General features: G+C 48.3%; 1 protein-coding gene across 1 annotated transcript in view; it reads right to left on the minus strand.

The window, feature by feature from the left end:
• The window catches only part of RETREG3 (reticulophagy regulator family member 3), a 497,032-nt gene that overhangs the window by 372,357 nt on the left and 105,586 nt on the right, over positions 1-19,089 (minus strand). The window contains exon 2 of the mRNA XM_082272543.1: positions 17,988-18,094. Within this exon, the coding sequence (XP_082128669.1) occupies positions 17,988-18,094 (107 nt within the window). The remainder of the gene's footprint in view (positions 1-17,987; positions 18,095-19,089) is intronic.

Here is a 19,089-nt window from a genome sequence, read left to right on the forward strand (position 1 = left end):
AGGTTTATACTACTCGAGTCTACTCGAGTTTTGGAATTTAACTTTTCTAAACTTCTAACTAGGGCTGAACGATAGTCGATATGATATCGACTATCGTTCTGTGGCCGTAGGCGATATTCATATCGCCGAGGTCACGATATTTGCATAGGCAGGGGGAAGGGACTCGGAGGAGGACTCGCAGACTTCCGTGTTAGGCAGGGACTCGGAGGAGAAATCACACATCCAATCCACTGCAGGCTGCAGCCCCCCCTACACGTTCAGTGAGTCTCACTCTCTGCCCTAGTTTTTTCAATGGCACATTCAGGCAACCAATCACGCCGTGAGCAGCTGCACAGCTGATTGGTTCGCTGTGCCGCTACTCACGGCGTGATTGGCTCCCTGAATGTGCCATTGAGAAAACTAGGGCGGAGAGTGAGACTCACTGAACGCGTGGGGCGGGCTGCAGCCTGCACGAGTGAATAAATGTAATGTATGCGGCTGTGCTCCTTTCTAATCCACCGCTCCAGCCTCCTACCACCACTGCCAGTAGCAGTATATATGTGAAATCAGGGCCGTCACATTGCTCTGGGGCCCAAAGTAGCTGCCCCTTGAGCTCGCGCTGCTGCCCACCAGGTCTTTCTTTCAGCCGGAGTTCAGCCTCCCGAGCTGGTCACTTGCTGGTTGCTCACTACGGTCCGTTGCAATACAGAAGCGTTGCTTCTGTATTTTCATGTGTCAGCGCTCCTCTCTCTGCAGCCATTCAGATCCCTCGCTGCTCTACACATCTCTATATGAGAGCAGAGGAGTGAGAGAGAGGGGGGCGGGGAATCTACACTGACACAAGCTGAGGAGCTCCCGTGAAGCCAGCAGCCTGCACGGACTTCCTGTGTAAGTTGCAGCTGCTGCTTAGTATCCCCACTCTGAAGTTTTTCAAATGTAGTAGGGAGAGGATTTGGGGCAGGAAAAAAGCTTTGTACTGGGGGGGGGGGGGTTAGAGCTCTAAACTGGGGTGGAGAGCTATGTACTTTGGGGGGGATAACTTAAATGTACAAAGCACAGCCTTCAACCCTGCACTCTGCTCACAGAGGACCCCCGTCCCTGCCCACATAGGACCCCCATCCCTGCCCACAGAGGACCCCCATCCCTGCCCACATAGGACCCCCATCCCTGCCCACAGAGGACCCCCGTCCCTGCCCACAGAGGACCCCCGTCCCTGCCCACAGAGGACCCCCGTCCCTGCACACATAGGACCCCCGTCCCTGCTCACAGAGGACCCCCGTCCCTGCTCACAGAGGACCTCCATCCCTGCTCACAGAGGAACCCCGTCCCTGCACACATAGGACCCCCGTCCCTGCTCACATAGGACCCCCGTCCCTGCTCACATAGGACCCCCGTCCCTGCTCACATAGGACCCCCGTCCCTGCTCACATAGGACCCCCGTCCCTGCTCACAGAGGACCCCCGTCCCTGCTCACAGAGGACCCCCGTCCCTGCTCACATAGGACCCCCGTCCCTGCTCACATAGGACCCCCGTCCCTGCACACATAGGACCCCCGTCCCTGCACACATAGGACCCCCGTCCCTGCCCACAGAGGACCCCCGTCCCTGCTCACAGAGGACCCCCGTCCCTGCTCACAGAGGACCCCCATCCCTGCTCACAGAGGACCCCCATCCCTGCCCACAGAGGACCCCCGTCCCTGCCCACAGAGGACCCCCGTCCCTGCCCACAGAGGACCCCCGTCCCTGCCCACAGAGGACCCCCGTCCCTGCACACATAGGACCCCCATCCCTGCACACATAGGACCCCCATCCCTGCACACATAGGACCCCCAACCCTGCACACAGAGGACCCCCAACCCTGCACACAGAGGACCCCCAACCCTGCACACAGAGGACCCCCAACCCCGCACTCTGCACGCAGAGGACCCCCAACCCCGCACTCTGCACGCAGAGGACCTCCAACCCCGCACTCTGCACGCAGAGGACCTCTCAACCAACCAATCGCAATCGCTGCCTGATCTGCTGCAGTAAACTGATTTTCAGTCTAGCTGCTATTATATGTCTCAGTGGTGGGGGGCGCAAGAAAATGTTTGCCCAGGGTCCAATCAATATTAGAGATGGCCCTGTGTGAAATACAATAAATAATCTATATTGACATGGTGTGTATACAAAAAGGGAAAAGTAGATGTATGTATGTATATGTAGAGGAAAATAAATTATTAATAATTCAGAGGTGATTTATATATTTATATATTAATGATTTATATATTTATGTATTAATAATTTATTTTCCTCTACATATACATACATACATCTACTTTTCCCTTTTTGTATACACACCATGTCAATATAGATTATTTATTGTATTTCACATATATACTGGCAGCACCAATCACTTCCTCTTCCTTTTTATAATCTATTATATAACCCCTTCCAGGGTTATATTTTGAAGTGGGCTGCAACCAACCTCCTTTATATTTCTCCATATAAAGGACGGGTCCCACAATATCGCAATATATATCGTTGGAAAAAAAAAATCGCAATATATTTTTTTTTCCAATATCGTGCAGGCCTACTTCTAACTGAAACCCGTCTCCAGCTGGAGAAATGGAACACAGGTTTACACCCATTGTTCGGCAGGAGTAACCTACTCAAGATGAACATATTACCCAGGTTCCTCTATCTTTTTCAAAACTTACCTATTAAGGTACCATCTCATTATTTTAAACAAGTAAACTCATTATTTATAAAATTTATATGGGCACATAAGAAACCTCGCCTCTCAAGACAATTAAGAATGTTACCTAAAAAATATGGGGGAATGGCACTTCGATATTCGTAAATACTACCAGGCCTCTCATCTTCGAAGACAAATTGATTGGTGTCGGCATGGGGAATCTAAACTCTGGGTACAAATTGAACAGGAATGCACACCTATTTCCCTTAACAGGGCACTATGGTGTTATGACTATTTACCAACTGAGTTAAAATTACATCAGACAATTGGCACGACGCTACAAATCTGCTCACAAATATGTTTCCAGAGATCTCTCTCTTCACGTGAATCTCCATTATTCCCTATTTTGGGGAACCCACAATTTACCATGGGATTGGAAGTTCAACCTTTCAGATCTCTTGGTAAGGTGGGCTATTCCCAAGCCTCACACTTTTTAAGAGAAGATAAATGGTTCTCACTGGAAACACTAATAATGAGATAGAAGGTTTTAGACTCCCTTTTTGGAATGCACTTCAACTAAGTCATTTTTTAGGTTCAATCCCCAACCCGCATAAATATAATCGTCAATTAACACATTTTGAATGATATTGCTCAGAGGAAACTTCTCTCAGGGGATTTCTAAAATGTATAAATTGATAATTTGATAAATACATCTGAAGTGCAGTACCAGTTATCTTATTTTGACAAATGGGAGAGGGATTTGGTTAGTGCCTTCTCCCTCGAGCAGCGACAACGAATGATTAACTTGGCTCTGAAATCATCCATATGTACAAAATATCAAGCGACAAATTTAAAAATTTTGACAAGATGGTATTATACTCCATATAAATTACATAGAATCTCAAATAATAATACCGACCGGTGTTGATGCTGCTCGGTGGAAGAAGGCACATTAGAACATATTTTTTTTTAGTCCTGCCCTAAACTGACAGATTTTTGGAAAAAAGTTAGAGAGATCATGCAAAAATTTACAGAAGATGAGATATTAGATGACCCGGCCTTTTTTCTTTTACAATGAAATATACCAGTTAAAAGATATAGAAAGTCAGTGATATGTCATCTTGCAAATGCGGCTAGATCCTGTATTCCTCACAACTGGAAAAAACAGACACCTCCAACAATAGCTGAATGGATACGGAAAGTAGATGAAATAAATAAAATGGAGGATCTAGTGTTGACATCGCAACATAAAAGGGAGAAATATACAGAGATATGGGGTGCATGGAACTCATTTACTTTCTCGAGTGAAGGGATAGCTCTTTTAGAGAGATGAAGAACGGGTAGGAAATTGGGAAGCTTTGCGAGGATAGATAGACCAGCAGGAACTGGAAGGGGCGGATTTTTTTTTTTTTTTTTTGTGCTCCTCCTTTACCCTTCCCCCTCTTCCACCCCCCCCCCTTTTTTTTTTTGTTTATTTATCCATTTTGGGGTTGTTTGTTTATTTTGGGGTTGCTTTAGTATAAATAATGATAGGGTGGGAACGGGCTGTACTACTGAACAATTGCAAGAAGATAGGAAAAGTATAATTTAAGCAAGAGGGGGGGAATAAGAGATACCTCCTCTTTGCTAGACAATACAAGAGCTTTATTTATGTATAATGTCTCTTTGCATGATTAGAATGTAGATCATTTTTGTATATGTACATTTCCTTCTTTACCCTTAATAAAATCTATAATTGAAAAAAATCTCCACAAAAGCAACAAGTGACCATATTTAACGTTGTATACTTACTTAAGAAGTCTCTTCAGAAAGCGGAATTGGTGCGAATTCGTAGCGTAGATAACACACAAAGTAATTAGCAGTCCATTGACGTCACAGGTTGCAATTATAAACCGACCATCGGGGTCTAGAACAGTCTTATGGAGGGTGACCGCCAAAAAGAGTCTCTGAACGCTAGCATGACACCCCGTTTCTTGTCAGGGCAAGACGCAAACAGAGTCTGAGGAAAGTTTCTGTGGGTGCATGTAGGCTGGTTTCCTTCCTGGAAGTGGGTTTCCTGTACAGCCAGTATATCCGCTTTACATGAAATGGCCTCCTACCATAGGAAACGTCTTTTCGCGGGGTGGTTTAGTCCGTTGGCGTTGATAGTTATCAGTTTAATGGTCATAATGAATCACATAGGGCTGCAATGCTGAGAATCGCAGGTGCAAATCAAAACAGATTTAGTGCCATGGAGTGTGTGCCAGTCATAATATCCGAAAATGTTGAGGAAAAAAAGAAAAAGGGGTCATGAATAAAAGGGGAAAAGGTGTATAAGAAAAAGGACTGTCTCGGCAGTCAGAGCGAAACAGCTTGCAAAAAATGGTGAGGGGCCAAGAGATAGAATAACTATCAGAAGCCTAGGACAATGACTGTGTTGTATCAGACGTTGTTGGGGCTAGAGTGGATGGATTGCAGCCTGGAGGGCCGTTTGCGGGAAACCCCCTGCCACTCGCTGTCCATGGGATGTAAAATGTGGAGAGTGAGGAGAAGGAGCTTGCTCAGCTGGGAGAATATTCCATCTGCAAAGTATGGAGAGGCCTTCCTCCAGTGATTTGATAGACACTGTAGATCCCTCATGTGTGACCAAAAGAGTTGCAGGGTATCACCACTTGTGCTGCACCTGATGGTTACGCAGGGCCTTGGTCATGGTAGAGAGGTTGCGCCTGGCCTGTAGCGTATGTTTGGATAAGTCTGGTAGTAACTGTACATTGCAGTATGGCTCCAGGAGATGATTGCGTTGTCTAGAGGCAAGCATGATACGGTCCTTGGCGTGGAAGAAGTGGACCCTCATTAAGATGTCCCTAGGTACATCACCCGTCAGAAACGTGGGTTTGGGTAAATGATGAATCCGATCTATCAGGAGCTCTGAGTCTGGCATAGAGGGAACCAGCAGTTTGAACAATGATGTAACATGCTGCAGCAGTTGTGTAGGGGAGACCGATTCCGGAATACCAATCAGTTTAATGTTGTTGCGTCTGGAGCGATTCTCCAGATCCGCCACTTTGTTCTTTAACCAGGATATTTCCTCAGTCTGGGCATTTGTTCTATCAATAATTAGGTTGATAGAGTCAGCACGAGTGATCACGGATTGTTAAACCAGGTCAATTCTGGAGCCCAGAGAGGAGATCTCTGCAGTAATCTGCTTTGTTTGAAGCTGCATTTCAGCCTGCATAGATGCTCTCAGTGTGAATAACATGTCTTTCATAGAGGACTCTGAGATGGGATTCCCCCCAGTGGGGTATGCTGTGAAGGGGTCTGCAGGAGGAGGGGTGAGGGCCGCAGGTGCAGGATGAGGGTAGGTAATGTCCATACCTGGTTCACTCTGTGAGGGAGGAGGCGAGTCCCTCCTCTGCCTGTGCTTGGCGGGACTCCAGGAGGATGGAGATGGAGGAGATGGCGATCCTGATGATTGCCCGCTGTCCGGATTGCCGATAATACGGCGCTGTGGCGGAGTGGATGGCAGGTGAGGTAGTTTGTTTAGTGGAGCAGGTCCCCGCTTCCCGCCGCTCGGTTCTCTGCCGCCATTTTGCCGGAGTTCGGGAGTCTGAGAGATGAAGAATCCCGTCAGTTTGCCCGACTGGCCGGTCCCCTTCCTTCGGATCATAGTTGCGGCTTCCTTGCGGTTCGCAGAGCTGGTCGGAGGGTCAGAAGTGCGGCGGTAGCCCTTGTAGCTGCGATTGTCCTGGGTGGCCGTGCGGAGCTAGCTCAGAAGGCAGCCATCTTCCGTGCCGGCATCCACACCGGACCTGTCACTTGATTGAAGCGCGGGATTTGGCTTGTCGGCTCACAGGGCTACGTTGGGACATAGCCTGTGGGTCTTCTTCGTGGGGGAGGTATACCCATTGCCAGAGGAGATCCAAGCCTTTAGCCAGGGACAAAATTGAGTGGGAGACATTGTTGACTGTCACTGTGATCTTGGCCGGAAAGCCCCACTTATAAAGGATTTTGTGATTCCTGAGAATCTTTGTGATAGGCACCAAGTTGTGTCTGGCAACTAGAGTAGCCTGAGATAGATCCGTGTAAAGGGAGATGCCCGCAAACGGGTCAGGGAGAGCTGGGTGTTGTCTGGAAAAGCGCATCAGTTGGTCTTTCACGTGAAAAAAATGAATGCGGGCTATGACATCTCTAGGGACCACATCTGGGATGTGTGGCGGCTTTGGTAGTCTATGGGCCCTGTCGATGAGGAGATCAGTTGGATTCAGGGTGGGAAGTACCGCTTGCATAAGTTGCTGCAGAAAGGATGATAAATCCGCCGGCTTTACAGATTCTGGAATCCCCCTGAATTTTACGTTATTCCTGCGGGACCTGTCCTCAATGTCTGCCACTTTCAGTTTGAGTTGTTTAAGTTCCTCCTCCAGCTCAAAGTGTGCATCCACCAGATCGTTATGAGCCCCTGTGAATTCTCCCATCTTTTGTTCAGTATAGTCTACTCTGTGTCCCAGCTTAGCCAGTTCTCTGTTAGTGGATTTCATGAAGGCTGACATATCCTGTTAAAGTGCTCCCCTTAGTGTTCTCATCATTCCTTCATGGCAGTATCAGTGATGGTTTGGCCGATGGTGGGATATGCATCTAACTGCCGGCCATAAGACACGGTTTGCTCCATAGCCTCCCCCTCGTCCTGTAAAGAATCCTCCAGCTCCCTGTCATTTCCATCCCCTGTCAGCCTTCTACGCTGCTTTACAGGGCTAGTGAAGGGGGATGGATGTGCCTGCTGAGGGCTGCTGGGTGCCTCTCCTACCTCATCAGCTGCCGATGCAGCTAGTGCTGCAGCGTCCCTCGATGAGGAAGCAGCGCGGGACCAGGCACCATCTTTGTTGTTGCCGCCTGCAGCCGGGGAGAAGAACTCAGTAAGTTTCTTCGGCCGGTCCCGTTGTTTGCGCTTGCCGGTGTGTGCCATCCTCCTCTCCGGTGTTCAGCCGAGGTGTCTGGCAGGTTTTAGGAGCTGTGTGAACGCTGTAGATAGCTTAGATTAGCCCGTTGTTACACGTTCATTCGCTCTGGATGCTGGCTCCCCCCCCCAGTAGTGTGACTATTCTGTTCGCTATAAGTTTAGCATAGATTTTTAAGTCCACATTTAACAAAGATACTGTTCAGAATTCTTGGAGCAATTTGGGGGTTTGCCTGGTTTGGGGAGTGTGAAAACTAACATTTCTGGAGGAAACAATGTGTTTAACCGCTTGCCGCCCGCCCGCCGTCATATGACGGCGGAGCGGAGCGACCATTATCCTGGGCCGCCGTCATATGACGGCGGCACTTTAAGCAGGGCAGGCGCGCGATCGCGTGCGCGCCGCCCTGCACTGCCGGTGTCGGGGTGTCCCGGGACACCCCCCGTCACCGGCAGGGGGGAAACAACCAATGGGCGTGGCTGTTTCCCACGTGATCGGCTGTGTTCCAATGACACAGCCGATCACAATGAAGGCGCCCACCAGATGACCGCGCATGCGCGATCGGGAGCGCGCAGCGCGGTCGTGTCGGTGGCACTGTGTTCCGTAGGAACACAGCTGTCACCGGCGGTAGTAAACAGTCACTGACAGTGACTGTTTACTATGTGATCGGCTGTGAATCCATTCACAGCCAATCACAAAATGTAAACAAAGAGCAGTAACTCAGTGTTACTAGCTCTTCTCTCCTCATACAGCTTCCAGTATGAGGGGAGAAGAGCTAGAAATAGTGAGTTACTGCTCTGTACACATGTCCCAAAGTAAAAATCACACTAATAAAGGTCCCCACACAGTCCTCAGCCCCCCCCAATGTCACCTGTCACCCAACAGTCACCTCATCAGTGCCCAGAAATTGACACCCATAACGTTCACATGTGAGCGCAGCGATCACGGGCAGAATCACTGCGATTCTGCCCGCGATCCGGAAATCATTGCAAATCGCGGGACGCCTGTGCGTTGCCCCTGATTTGCAATAGCACCCCAAACGCTGTGCGATGTTGCCGCCATTTCCGCCTGCCGAATCGCGGTAACATCGCGCAAACATCGCATGACGCCCAAAAAAGGTACAAGAGTTTCTTTGGAGCGTCATGCGTTGTTTGCGCGATGTTACCGCGATTCGGCAGGCGGAAATGGCGGCAACATCGCACAGCGTTTGGGGTGCTATTGCAAATCACGGGCAACGCACAGGCGCCCCGCAATTTGCAATGATTTCTGGATCACGGGCAGAATCGCAGTGATTCTGCCCGTGATCGCTACGCTCACATGTGAACATAGCCTAAAGTTCACCGGTCACCAGAGACTGCCATCAGTACCGCCGTGCACCATCGCCCGTCACCTGTCACCCATCAGTAACCATCGCCCGTCACCTGTCACCCCATCAATCACCGTCACCTGTCACCCCATCAGTCATAGTCACCTGTCACCCCATCAGTCATCGTCACTTGACACCCCATCAGTGATCGTCACTTGTCACCCCATCAATCATCGTCACATGTCACCCCGTCAGTGACTGTCATCTGTCACCCCATCAATCATCGTCATCTGTCACCCCATCAATCATCACCTGTCACCTCATCAATCATCGTCACCTGTCACCTCATCAATCATCATCACCTGTCACCTCATCAATCATTGTCACCTGTCACCCCATCAGTCATCGTCACCTGTCACCCCGTCAGTCATCGTCACCTGTTTGCCATATACATGCAATCACTTACTGACCGCCTAACGACTATATGCGTCGGCCATTAAAAGCTAAATACTGGGGTTATGGCAGCAGATAACCCCCATAACCCCGGTATTTTTTTAAACGGCGGGCGGTCGGCTTTCAGATAAGGGTGGTCCCAGTGGCGGATTCGCCGCGGAATTACCCTTACGGTGCAGGGGAAGAGGTGCCCCCCCCCCCCTCCTGCCGCGTCCCAGACGTTTTCCCAGCTTACCGGACCCGCCGGCAGCGGGGAAACCTATCCGGTCCCGGATCCTCAGAGACAGGAAGTCGAGTGAGGGCAAGATGGCCCTCACTCAACTCTATGGTCTTGGAGGACCGGAGCTACGTCAAAAGACGTTGCCTAGCAACCGGTTTAAAGGGCCGCTTTTTTTTTTGCTTTTTTTTTTTCCTCTTTCAACTTTTCTTTTTTAGTGTAGTTGTGAGGTGTGAGGTCTTTTTGACCCCAGATCTCACAATAAAGAGGACCTGTCATGCCTATTTCTATTACAAGGGATGTTTACATTCCTTGTAATAGGAATAAAAATGATCAAAACATTTTTTTTTTTTAAACTGTGTAAAAATAAAAAAATAATAAATAAAATAAATAGGAAAAAAAAAAAAAAAATTAAAGCGCCCTGTCCCCGTTAGCTCGCGCGCAGAAGCAAACGCATACGCAAGTCCCGCCCACATATGTAAACTGTGTTCAAACCATACATGTGAGGTATCGCCGCGATCGTTAGAGCGAGTGCAATAATTTGAGCCCTAGACCTCCTCTGTAACTCTAAGCTAGTAACCTGCAGAAATTTTTAAAATGTTGCCTATGGGGATTTTTAAGTACCAATGTTTGCCGCCATTCTGTGAGCATGCGCAATTTTGAAGCATGACATGTTGGGTATCTAATTACTCTGCGTAACATTATCTTTCACATTATGGAAAAAAATTGGGCTAAATTTACTGTTTTCTTATTTTTTAGTTCAAAAAAGTGAATTTTTTTCAAAAAAATCGCATTTGGAAGACTGCTGCGCAAATATGGTGTGATAAAAAATATTGCAACGATCTCCATTTTATTCTCTAGGGTCTCTGCTAAAAAAAAAATATATAATGTTTGGGGGTTCAAAGTAGTTTTCTAGCAAAAAAAATGATTTTAGCTTGTAAACACCAAGTGTCAGAAATAGGCCCAGTCTTAAAGTGGATAAATGGACAACTTTGTGTAAAGCGCTACTTGGATGTGAGGCCTATGTATGTGGCCAGGCTGTGAAAAAGTGTTACACATGTGGTATCGCCATACTCAGGAGGAATAGTAGAATGTATTTTGGGGTGCAAGTTTTGCTATGTACATGCGATGTGTTAGAAATATTGCATAAATGGACAGCTTTGTGTAAAAAAAAATGTGTTTTCATTTTCTTTCCACATTTTCCAAAAACTTGTGGAAAAAAATGACATATTCAAAAGACTCATTATGCCTCAAAAATTATACGTTGGGCTGTTTGCTTTCCAAAATGGGGTCATTTTATGGGGGTTTCCATTGTCCTGGTGCTCCAGGGCCTTCAAAAGTGCGATAGGTTGTCAGGAAATTATATGTGTAATTTGTGCTCCTAGAATGCCGGACGCTGCTACTCGGATGTTAGGACTCTGTATGTGGCCAGGCTGTGAAAAAGTCTCACACATGTGGTATCGTCATACTCAGGCGGAGTAGTAGAATGTGTTTTGGGGTGTAGTTGCAAGTATACATGTGCTGTGTGAGAGAAATAACCTGTTAATACGGCAATTTGTAAAAAAATAAAAATAAAAAAAAAAAAATCTTCATTTTGCAAAGCATTGTGGGAAAAAATGACAACTTCAAAAAACTCATCATGCCCCTTATTAAATACCTTGGAATGTCTACTTTCCAAAAAGGGGTCATTTGGGGGGTATTTGTACTTTCCTGACCTTTTAGTGTCTCAAGAAATGAGATAGGCCTTCAGTACATCAGGTGTGATCAAGTGTGATCAATTTTCAATGAATAGCACCATAACTTGTGGACTCTATAACTTTCACAAAGACCAAATAATATACACTTATTTGGGTTTTTTTTACCAAAGATAAGTAGCAGTATAAATTTTGGCCAAAATTTGTGAAGAAAAATGACTAATTTGCAAAATTTTATGACAGAAACAAAGAAAACGGAATTTTTGTAAAATCTTACCTGTAAAATTCCTTTCTCGGAGTCCTCCGACAGTCGCCGCCTCTTCATATTCGTCACATATGGGGTATTAGACTTTGCTCCGAAGGAGTAGCTAGGCAACAGAATATGTTAACAATAAAGCTTTAACATATCCCACCCTCAAGGGGTGGTCCCCTCAGTCAATACCCTCCTACTTCCTGCAACCATATCTCAGTTTTAGTGGAATAGCAGTAGAGTATACATTCAAACCCCAAAAGAGGGGCGGGGGCGGCGACTGTCGGAGGACTCAGAGAAAGGAATTTTACAGGTAAGATTTTACAAAAATTCCGTTTTCTCTTACGTCCTCCGACAGTCGCCGCCTCTTCATATTCGTCACATATGGGGACGTCCCAAAGCAGTGCAAACATGAGGGGTGGGAAACGCATCCGCGCCGAAAGGCAACGCAGTCTCCACATCAAAGAAAGGAACCTTACCAAAGGAAGGAAACCAGCTGGGCAACAGCAAAAATAAGTGCTCAACAGGAGCAACAACCCAGGAAAAGACAAAAAAACCAGGGGATACAAAAAACTATCCCAACAGCCAGGAGTCCCCAACAAGGGACCCTATGGAACAGCCGCACTAAGAACCTTGCGGCCAAAGGAAGCATCCGCCGATGCCTGAACATCTACTTTGTAGAATTTTGTGAAAGCGTGTACGGTCGACCAAGTCGCCGCCTTACACACCTGGGCTACAGAAGCCCCATGACGGCAGGCCCAAGACGTACTCAGTGATCTAGTAGAGTGCGCCTTCACAGGCACAGGGGGAACCTTCCCCTGCAAGGCATAGGCCTGTTCAATGGTCTGCCTGATCCATTTGGCAATGGTAGAGGCGGAAGCCGCCATGCCCTTCCGAGGACCCTCTGGAAGAACAAACAAGGAGTCAGTCTTACGAAAAGACTCAGTCGATTTAAGGTAAACCCTTATCGCCCGAACAACATCCAGAGAGTGCAATCTCACCTCCTTCGGATGTTTAGGCTTCGTGCACAACGAAGGCAAAACAATATCCTCGTTAAGATGGAATTCCGAAACTCGTTTCGGTAGAAAAGAAGGATTAGGTCGCAAGACCACCTTATCCAAATGAACAACCAGGTACGGAGACTTGCAGGACAAAGCCGCCAGTTCCGACACTCTGCGAGCCGAAGTGATCGCCACCAAAAAGGCGACCTTTTTGGACAACATAGACAACGAGATCTCCCTGATCTGTTCAAAAGGAGCACGTTGTAACACAGATAGAACTAGATTCAAGTCCCAAGGGGGCAAAGGATCCCTCCTAGGAGGAACCAGATGCCGCACACCCTGAATAAAAGTGCCAACCAAGGAGTTGGAAGCCACGGGACGTTGAAACAGAACGGCCAGCGCCGACACCTGACCCTTAATCGTAGCCAGCGCCAAACGCTGATCGACACCCGTCTGAAGGAAAGACAGCACACGGGAAACCGAGTACGTGCGGGGTGAAAACCCCCTGGACTCACACCAGGCAAAATAGGCCTTCCAAGTACGGTAATAAACCTTCCCCGAGGAAGACTTCCTCGCGTTGATCAAAGTATGAACGACCTCTGGAGAGAGACCCTTCTCCTTCAGGACCTCGGTCTCAACAGCCAGGCCGTCAAAGCCAGCGACTGTAAAGCAGGATGGTAAATCGGTCCTTGAGACAGTAGATCGTCTCGAAGAGGCAGACGCCAAGGAGCGTCGACCGCCAGATTCACGAGGTCTGCGTACCAGGACCGGCGAGGCCAGTCCGGTGCCACAAGAATCACCGTGCTGCGTTCCGAGTGCAACCTGCGAAGGAACCTGGACAGCAACTGAATCGGTGGAAACGCGTACATCAGCCTGTACTGATGCCACGGGGCCACTAACGCGTCCGACGCGTCTGCCCGAGGGTCGCGCGTCCTTGCCACGAACCTCTTCACCTTGTAGTTGAGGCGAGACGCGAACAGGTCCACATCTGGAAGACCCCACTTCGCGCACAACATCTGGAAGACAGCCGGGTGGAGAGACCATTCCCCCTGATCCAGGGTCTGGCGACTCAGATAGTCCGCCTGCCAGTTCTCCACTCCCGGAATGTGAACCGCCGTTATCGCCGGGACATGAGTCTCGGCCCAAGACAGAATGTCGGCCACTTCTCGAGCCGCTCGGGCACTCCTGGTGCCCCCTTGGTGGTTGATGTAGGCCACCGCCGTGGCATTGTCCGTCTGCACCTGAACCGGGCAGCCCTGCAGCCGGTCCGTCCAGCGATGAAGACAGAGCCTTATCGCACGCAATTCCAGAATGTTGATCGGAAGGGAAGACTCCCCCTCCGACCAGGTCCCCTGGGCGGACAGAACGCCCAGAACACCACCCCAGCCCGACAGGCTGGCATCCGTGGTGATTATCGTCCACGAGATCGGACGAAACGACTTGCCCCCGGACACCAACGGGGACTGGAGCCACCACAGAAGGTTTTCCCTGGTGCGATGACTCAACGAGATCTGAAGATCCAGAGATTGAGGTCGCCCGTCCCACCTGGACAGGATCTCCGCTTGGAGACCCCGCGTGTGCACAGCGTGGCGGCGAGACAACACCGCCACGCTGTGCACACGCGCGGCCAACGGAATCAGGTCCAGGTCCGCATCACACAGATACATGACACCCTGGTGGATCTGATCCACCATATCCAGGGTCGCCGCCGAGGCCGAATCGGCCACTAGGACGCGCCTAAGCATCTGCGTCCAACTTGCGATCGCCTGGGCCGCCATGAGAGAAGCAAACAGAGCCTTAAGCATAGAACCCGTAACAGAATAAGTATGACGGGCAAGAGACTCCAGTCTCCTATCCGTGGCATCACGGAAAACAGGGGATCCCTCTGCAGGGATCGCAGTGGCTTTGTTCAAAACCGCAATAGCATGATCCACTGGCGGAGGCACACACCACCGTTCATCAGTGGCAGGCGAGAAAGGATAACGCAGCTTAAATTTACTTGGTACCGCAAAAGGCTTGCGCAAATCGCGCCATTGGTCCTTAACAGCGCGCTGAAAATCAGCATTGCAGGGAAAAACCTGCGGCGTCCTGCGTTTTCTCTGCGTCCCATAAGCCGCCAAGGCAGCTGGGAGACACACCTCGTCCTGCAAACGTAGCGTCTGCTTAATGGAAGCAATCAACTCATCCATGATTGCAAGCTCTTCAGGCGAGCCAGGGGGAGAATTATCAACCCCCTCAACTTCAGCCTCTACCTCAGACCCCACTAGATCAAGAGAGGAGCGGGACCCCGATAGGGGGGTCCCCGCCAGAACAGCCCCATCACCTTCACCCTCAGAATCAGAGGACAGAGCAACTCTGGGCCGTTTAGTAGATTGAGCAGCCACCAGCATTTGCACCTGTGCAGCAAGGCCAGCCACAATAGTGGCTAAATCCCCCCCTGGGGGGGAAACAGCGGTCCCCTGGCTTTCCACCAATACTGTGGGAAACTTGCCCTCCTGAGAATCCATTGCCCCTGTATGCCAGACAACCAAGGGTTAACTGCCCCCTTACAGCAAGCGCGGCAAGCGCAGCCCACCGCACCACACTCAGGCACAATGAGACCCCCACAGGGAATATACAGACTGAATACAGGCAATGGAACACAGGAATAGAAGGATAAAACCTGAGGAGACTCCGCTGCTGCTGCTGCCTCGATCGGTGCTTCCAGGAGAGAGGAAGTGATGCTGCCAGGGCGCTCTATGTAAGCCTATGGAGGCTACAAGAAAATGGCCGCCGTGCATGTAAACCATGCGGCCGGAGCGGGCGCCGGTAAAATGGCGTCGTTTGGCGCCGAAATCGCCGCTCCACAGTGCATAAAATCACACACAATATTATCCCATTATATGGATACATGTTAGATCGCCGCAGCGATCGCTGTATATGCCCCAACATGCCATTAAAAACATGCCCCACAGCACACAGCTCCTCACACTGCCCAGCCTGACATACTCAGTGTCATACAGCTCCCCCCCCCCCCCCCCCCCCTTGCAGCCCACAGCATGCAGCCGAGAGATAGGGAGACAAGCAGTGTGATTAAAGGCAGGTTACACAGTCCCAGACTGAGACCCCCCCCAGACAGACAGGTCCCCACATAGATACACTTACCTCACATGGCGTGGGGAACCCGCACAGGCGAACAAGCCGCTGCACATGAGGCAGGGAGAGTCGCAATTCAAGACGCACACAATGGCGGTTCAGAAACCGCACAGCGTCCGGTGAGGTAGCCACCTCACCAATCATCCCTGCACCGAACAGGGATGGGTCGTTCACTGTGCCAGGAGCGTTACCTGGCTGAACGCTCGATGGCAGACTGGGAAGCCACTGACCCACGACCTGCGACCAGGGGGATCAGCCCGAGACCCAGTCCGCATGATCCTCTTCGTCCGAAGAACTAACTAATGCTGACAAAAATAACAGCTAAGTAAAGGTAGAGAGAAAACTCAAACAAAATATCAAAAAGAAGAAAGAGTCTGGGACAAAAAGTCCCAGCACAGAGAGAGCCAGCCACTCCTGACAAGCTAGACATTAAAACTGAGATATGGTTGCAGGAAGTAGGAGGGTATTGACTGAGGGGACCACCCCTTGAGGGTGGGATATGTTAAAGCTTTATTGTTAACATATTCTGTTGCCTAGCTACTCCTTCGGAGCAAAGTCTAATACCCCATATGTGACGAATATGAAGAGGCGGCGACTGTCGGAGGACGTAAGAGAAAAATGCGTTTTTTCACAATATTTTCAGTCTTTTTTTATTTATAGCACAAAAAATAAAAAACCCAGTATTGATCAAATACCATCAAAAGAAAGCTCTATTTGTGTGAAAAAAAGGACACAATTTTTGTATGGGTACAGTGTTGCATGACTGCATGAGTAATTCTCAGTCAAAGTGTGAGAGCGCTGAAAGCTGAAAATCGGTCTGGGCAGGAAGGGGGTGAAAGTGCACTGTAGGCAAGTGGTTAAAGAGGCTACTGGTATCAGGTGCGGTATCAATGTTGGGAAGAAGTTTTTGTAATATTTTGCAGAAAACCTGCCAGGTCCTGGGGATTTCCCCCAAGACAGTGATTGAATAAGAAGCTCAATTTATTTGGGCGTAAAAGGGGGTGTTAAGAAAGTCTAAGTCTTAAGGAGATAGTTTGGGGAAGATGAATAGAATGCAATTTTTTTTTTTTTTTAAGGGGGTTAACGGCTGTGATGTTTTTAGAATGAAGTTTCAAATTATAAAGAGCATGGTAGTATTTCATAAAGAAGTTTGCTATATCCTTGGGGTTATAGAGTTTATTTTTGTTTTGGTTTTGAACATCCACCAGCTCCGTGATGTCGTCATGGAGGAGTGCAACCTGTGAAGCTCTGGAGAACTCCATGCACAAGAGGATTAAGGCAGTGCTGGAAAATAATGGTGGCCATGCAAAATATTGAAACTTTGGAAAACTTTGGGCCCAATTTGGACATTTTCACTTAAGGGTGTACTCACTTTTATTGCCAGCGGTTTAGACATGAACAGCTGTGTGTTGAGTTATTTTTGAGGGGGAAAGCAAATTTACACTGATATACAAGCTGTAAACTCACTATGTTACATTGTGGCAAAGTGTCATTTCTTCCGTGTTTTTAGATGAAAAGATATAATAAAATATTTACAAAAATGTAAGGGGTGTACTCACTTTTGTGAGATACTGTATGTCCACACACTTTGGGTGTCATATGAAATGTATGGACTTTTCTAGAATTGACTTTTAGTGCCGCATTGTACTTTGAATAGTCGGCCAATTGCCACCTGTAATTTATGCAAGCTGCAGTCCGTAACCTAAGCGCAGTGAAATTCTTTATATCTATAGTCTGCTGTGGAAGCCACCTTCAGTACAAAGAGATCAGAATTAATACATCTTCACGTGGCCATGGTAAAGCCACTCCCTGCTGCAATAATTTCTAACTTGTCCCAAGTCAACATGCATGATACTGCAGTAATAAGTGTTTTGGAAAGAGCGAATGTTCACGCACCTGCTACAAGTGTGGGGTGCAATTAAGAATTATTTTTCCCCCCCTTGCATGTGCAAAAGGCAGGGCATTTTTTTTTTGCAGTACAGAAAAATGTGATGTTGCATGGCACCTGGTGTGAACAAGCCCTGACAAAATGTGCATCCAAGTAGGCATTACTGAAATGTTTAATATTCTAGGGTTGAGTTACTAAAACTGGAGAGTGCACAATCTGGTGCATCTGTGCATTCTATCCATTTAGCTTCTAACTTCGGCTTATTCACCGATTGGTTTCTATGTAGTGATGCACCAGATTTTGCATTCTTCAGTCTTAATAAATCAACCCCTCTATATCTTGTGTTAGTAAGACCACATATACAAAACATCAGAAGTAACAAAATTAAAATTTTCTATAACCTATAAAATACCTTTACAAAAACCACAGCAATGCTGTATCAATCTTCTCCATTTCTCACCTCCCAATTCAGGCCAGATTCTGTTCTTCCATTGGTCCACACAGATAATGATCATCAGACTAAACGCTGCCAGAAATACAATTCTGAGTGATGTCAAAGCAAAGAACCTGCAAAAACAATTTACACTAAATTCAGGTTTACCCATGTGAATGTTGCAGCTATTTGCAAAAGAAGTACACAGTGTACAACAAAACAGCAGGGATAGTTCAAACTTCAAGCAGTTTAAAGAGTAAGTAAAGTAAAAAAAAAAAACGTGAAAAAAAAAAGCCCTGTAAAGAGAAAGGCATAATGAGCTAGTATGCATCGCATACTAGCTCATTATGTAGTACTTACCTTAAAACGAAGCCCCCGCCGTGCCGCCACCTCAGCGACAGGACGGCGACATGTCCTGCCGTCCCGCTTCCGGGTTCGCGTCCTCCGGCCATCTGATTGGCCGGAGGCGCGATTACAATACTCCCGCGCATGTGCGCGGGAGCCGCCGTTCACGGCACTGAGCTCTGAAGGAATGGCACGGGTGGCCGTTCCCTCAGAGCGCCTGCGCCGATGACGTCATCGGCAGTTTGCGCTGTAAATATCTCCTTAACGGTGCAAGTTTGGGAGATATTTATAGCACCTATAGGTAAGCCTTAATATAGGCTTACCTATAGGTAAAAGTTATACAAGAGGGTTTACAACCTCTTTAACTTTTGATTTTTCCAACAGTACTTAAAGCGGAGTTCCGGGCACAAAATCGATATTTTTTTTTTGTGCCCGTCCGCTAGTTCAGCATAACCTGAAAAGGAATTGGATAGTTAGGTTTTTTTTTTTTTTAAAAAACTCACCTTGTAATTGACGATCGTAAATACTCACCTCAGGGTACTTCCTCCCTCAGCGCTGCGGCTCCGCTGTCACGTCATCGCTCCCAGGAATCAATTCAACGTCACCGGCCCCGCTCGTCACTTCCGGGCGACGTCGTATTGATTCATGGGAGCTAAACGTCATCGCTCCCAGGAATCAATGCGACGGCACCGGCCCCGCTAGTCACTTCCGGGCGACGCCGCATTCCCCTGCTAAACAGCTTCTGCGGCGTCGCCCGGAAGTGACGAGCGGGGCCGGTGCCGTC

Source organism: Pelophylax lessonae (assembly GCF_965119305.1).
Source record: "Pelophylax lessonae genome assembly, chromosome: 11".
In the NCBI taxonomy this organism is placed as follows: Eukaryota; Metazoa; Chordata; class Amphibia; order Anura; family Ranidae; genus Pelophylax; species Pelophylax lessonae.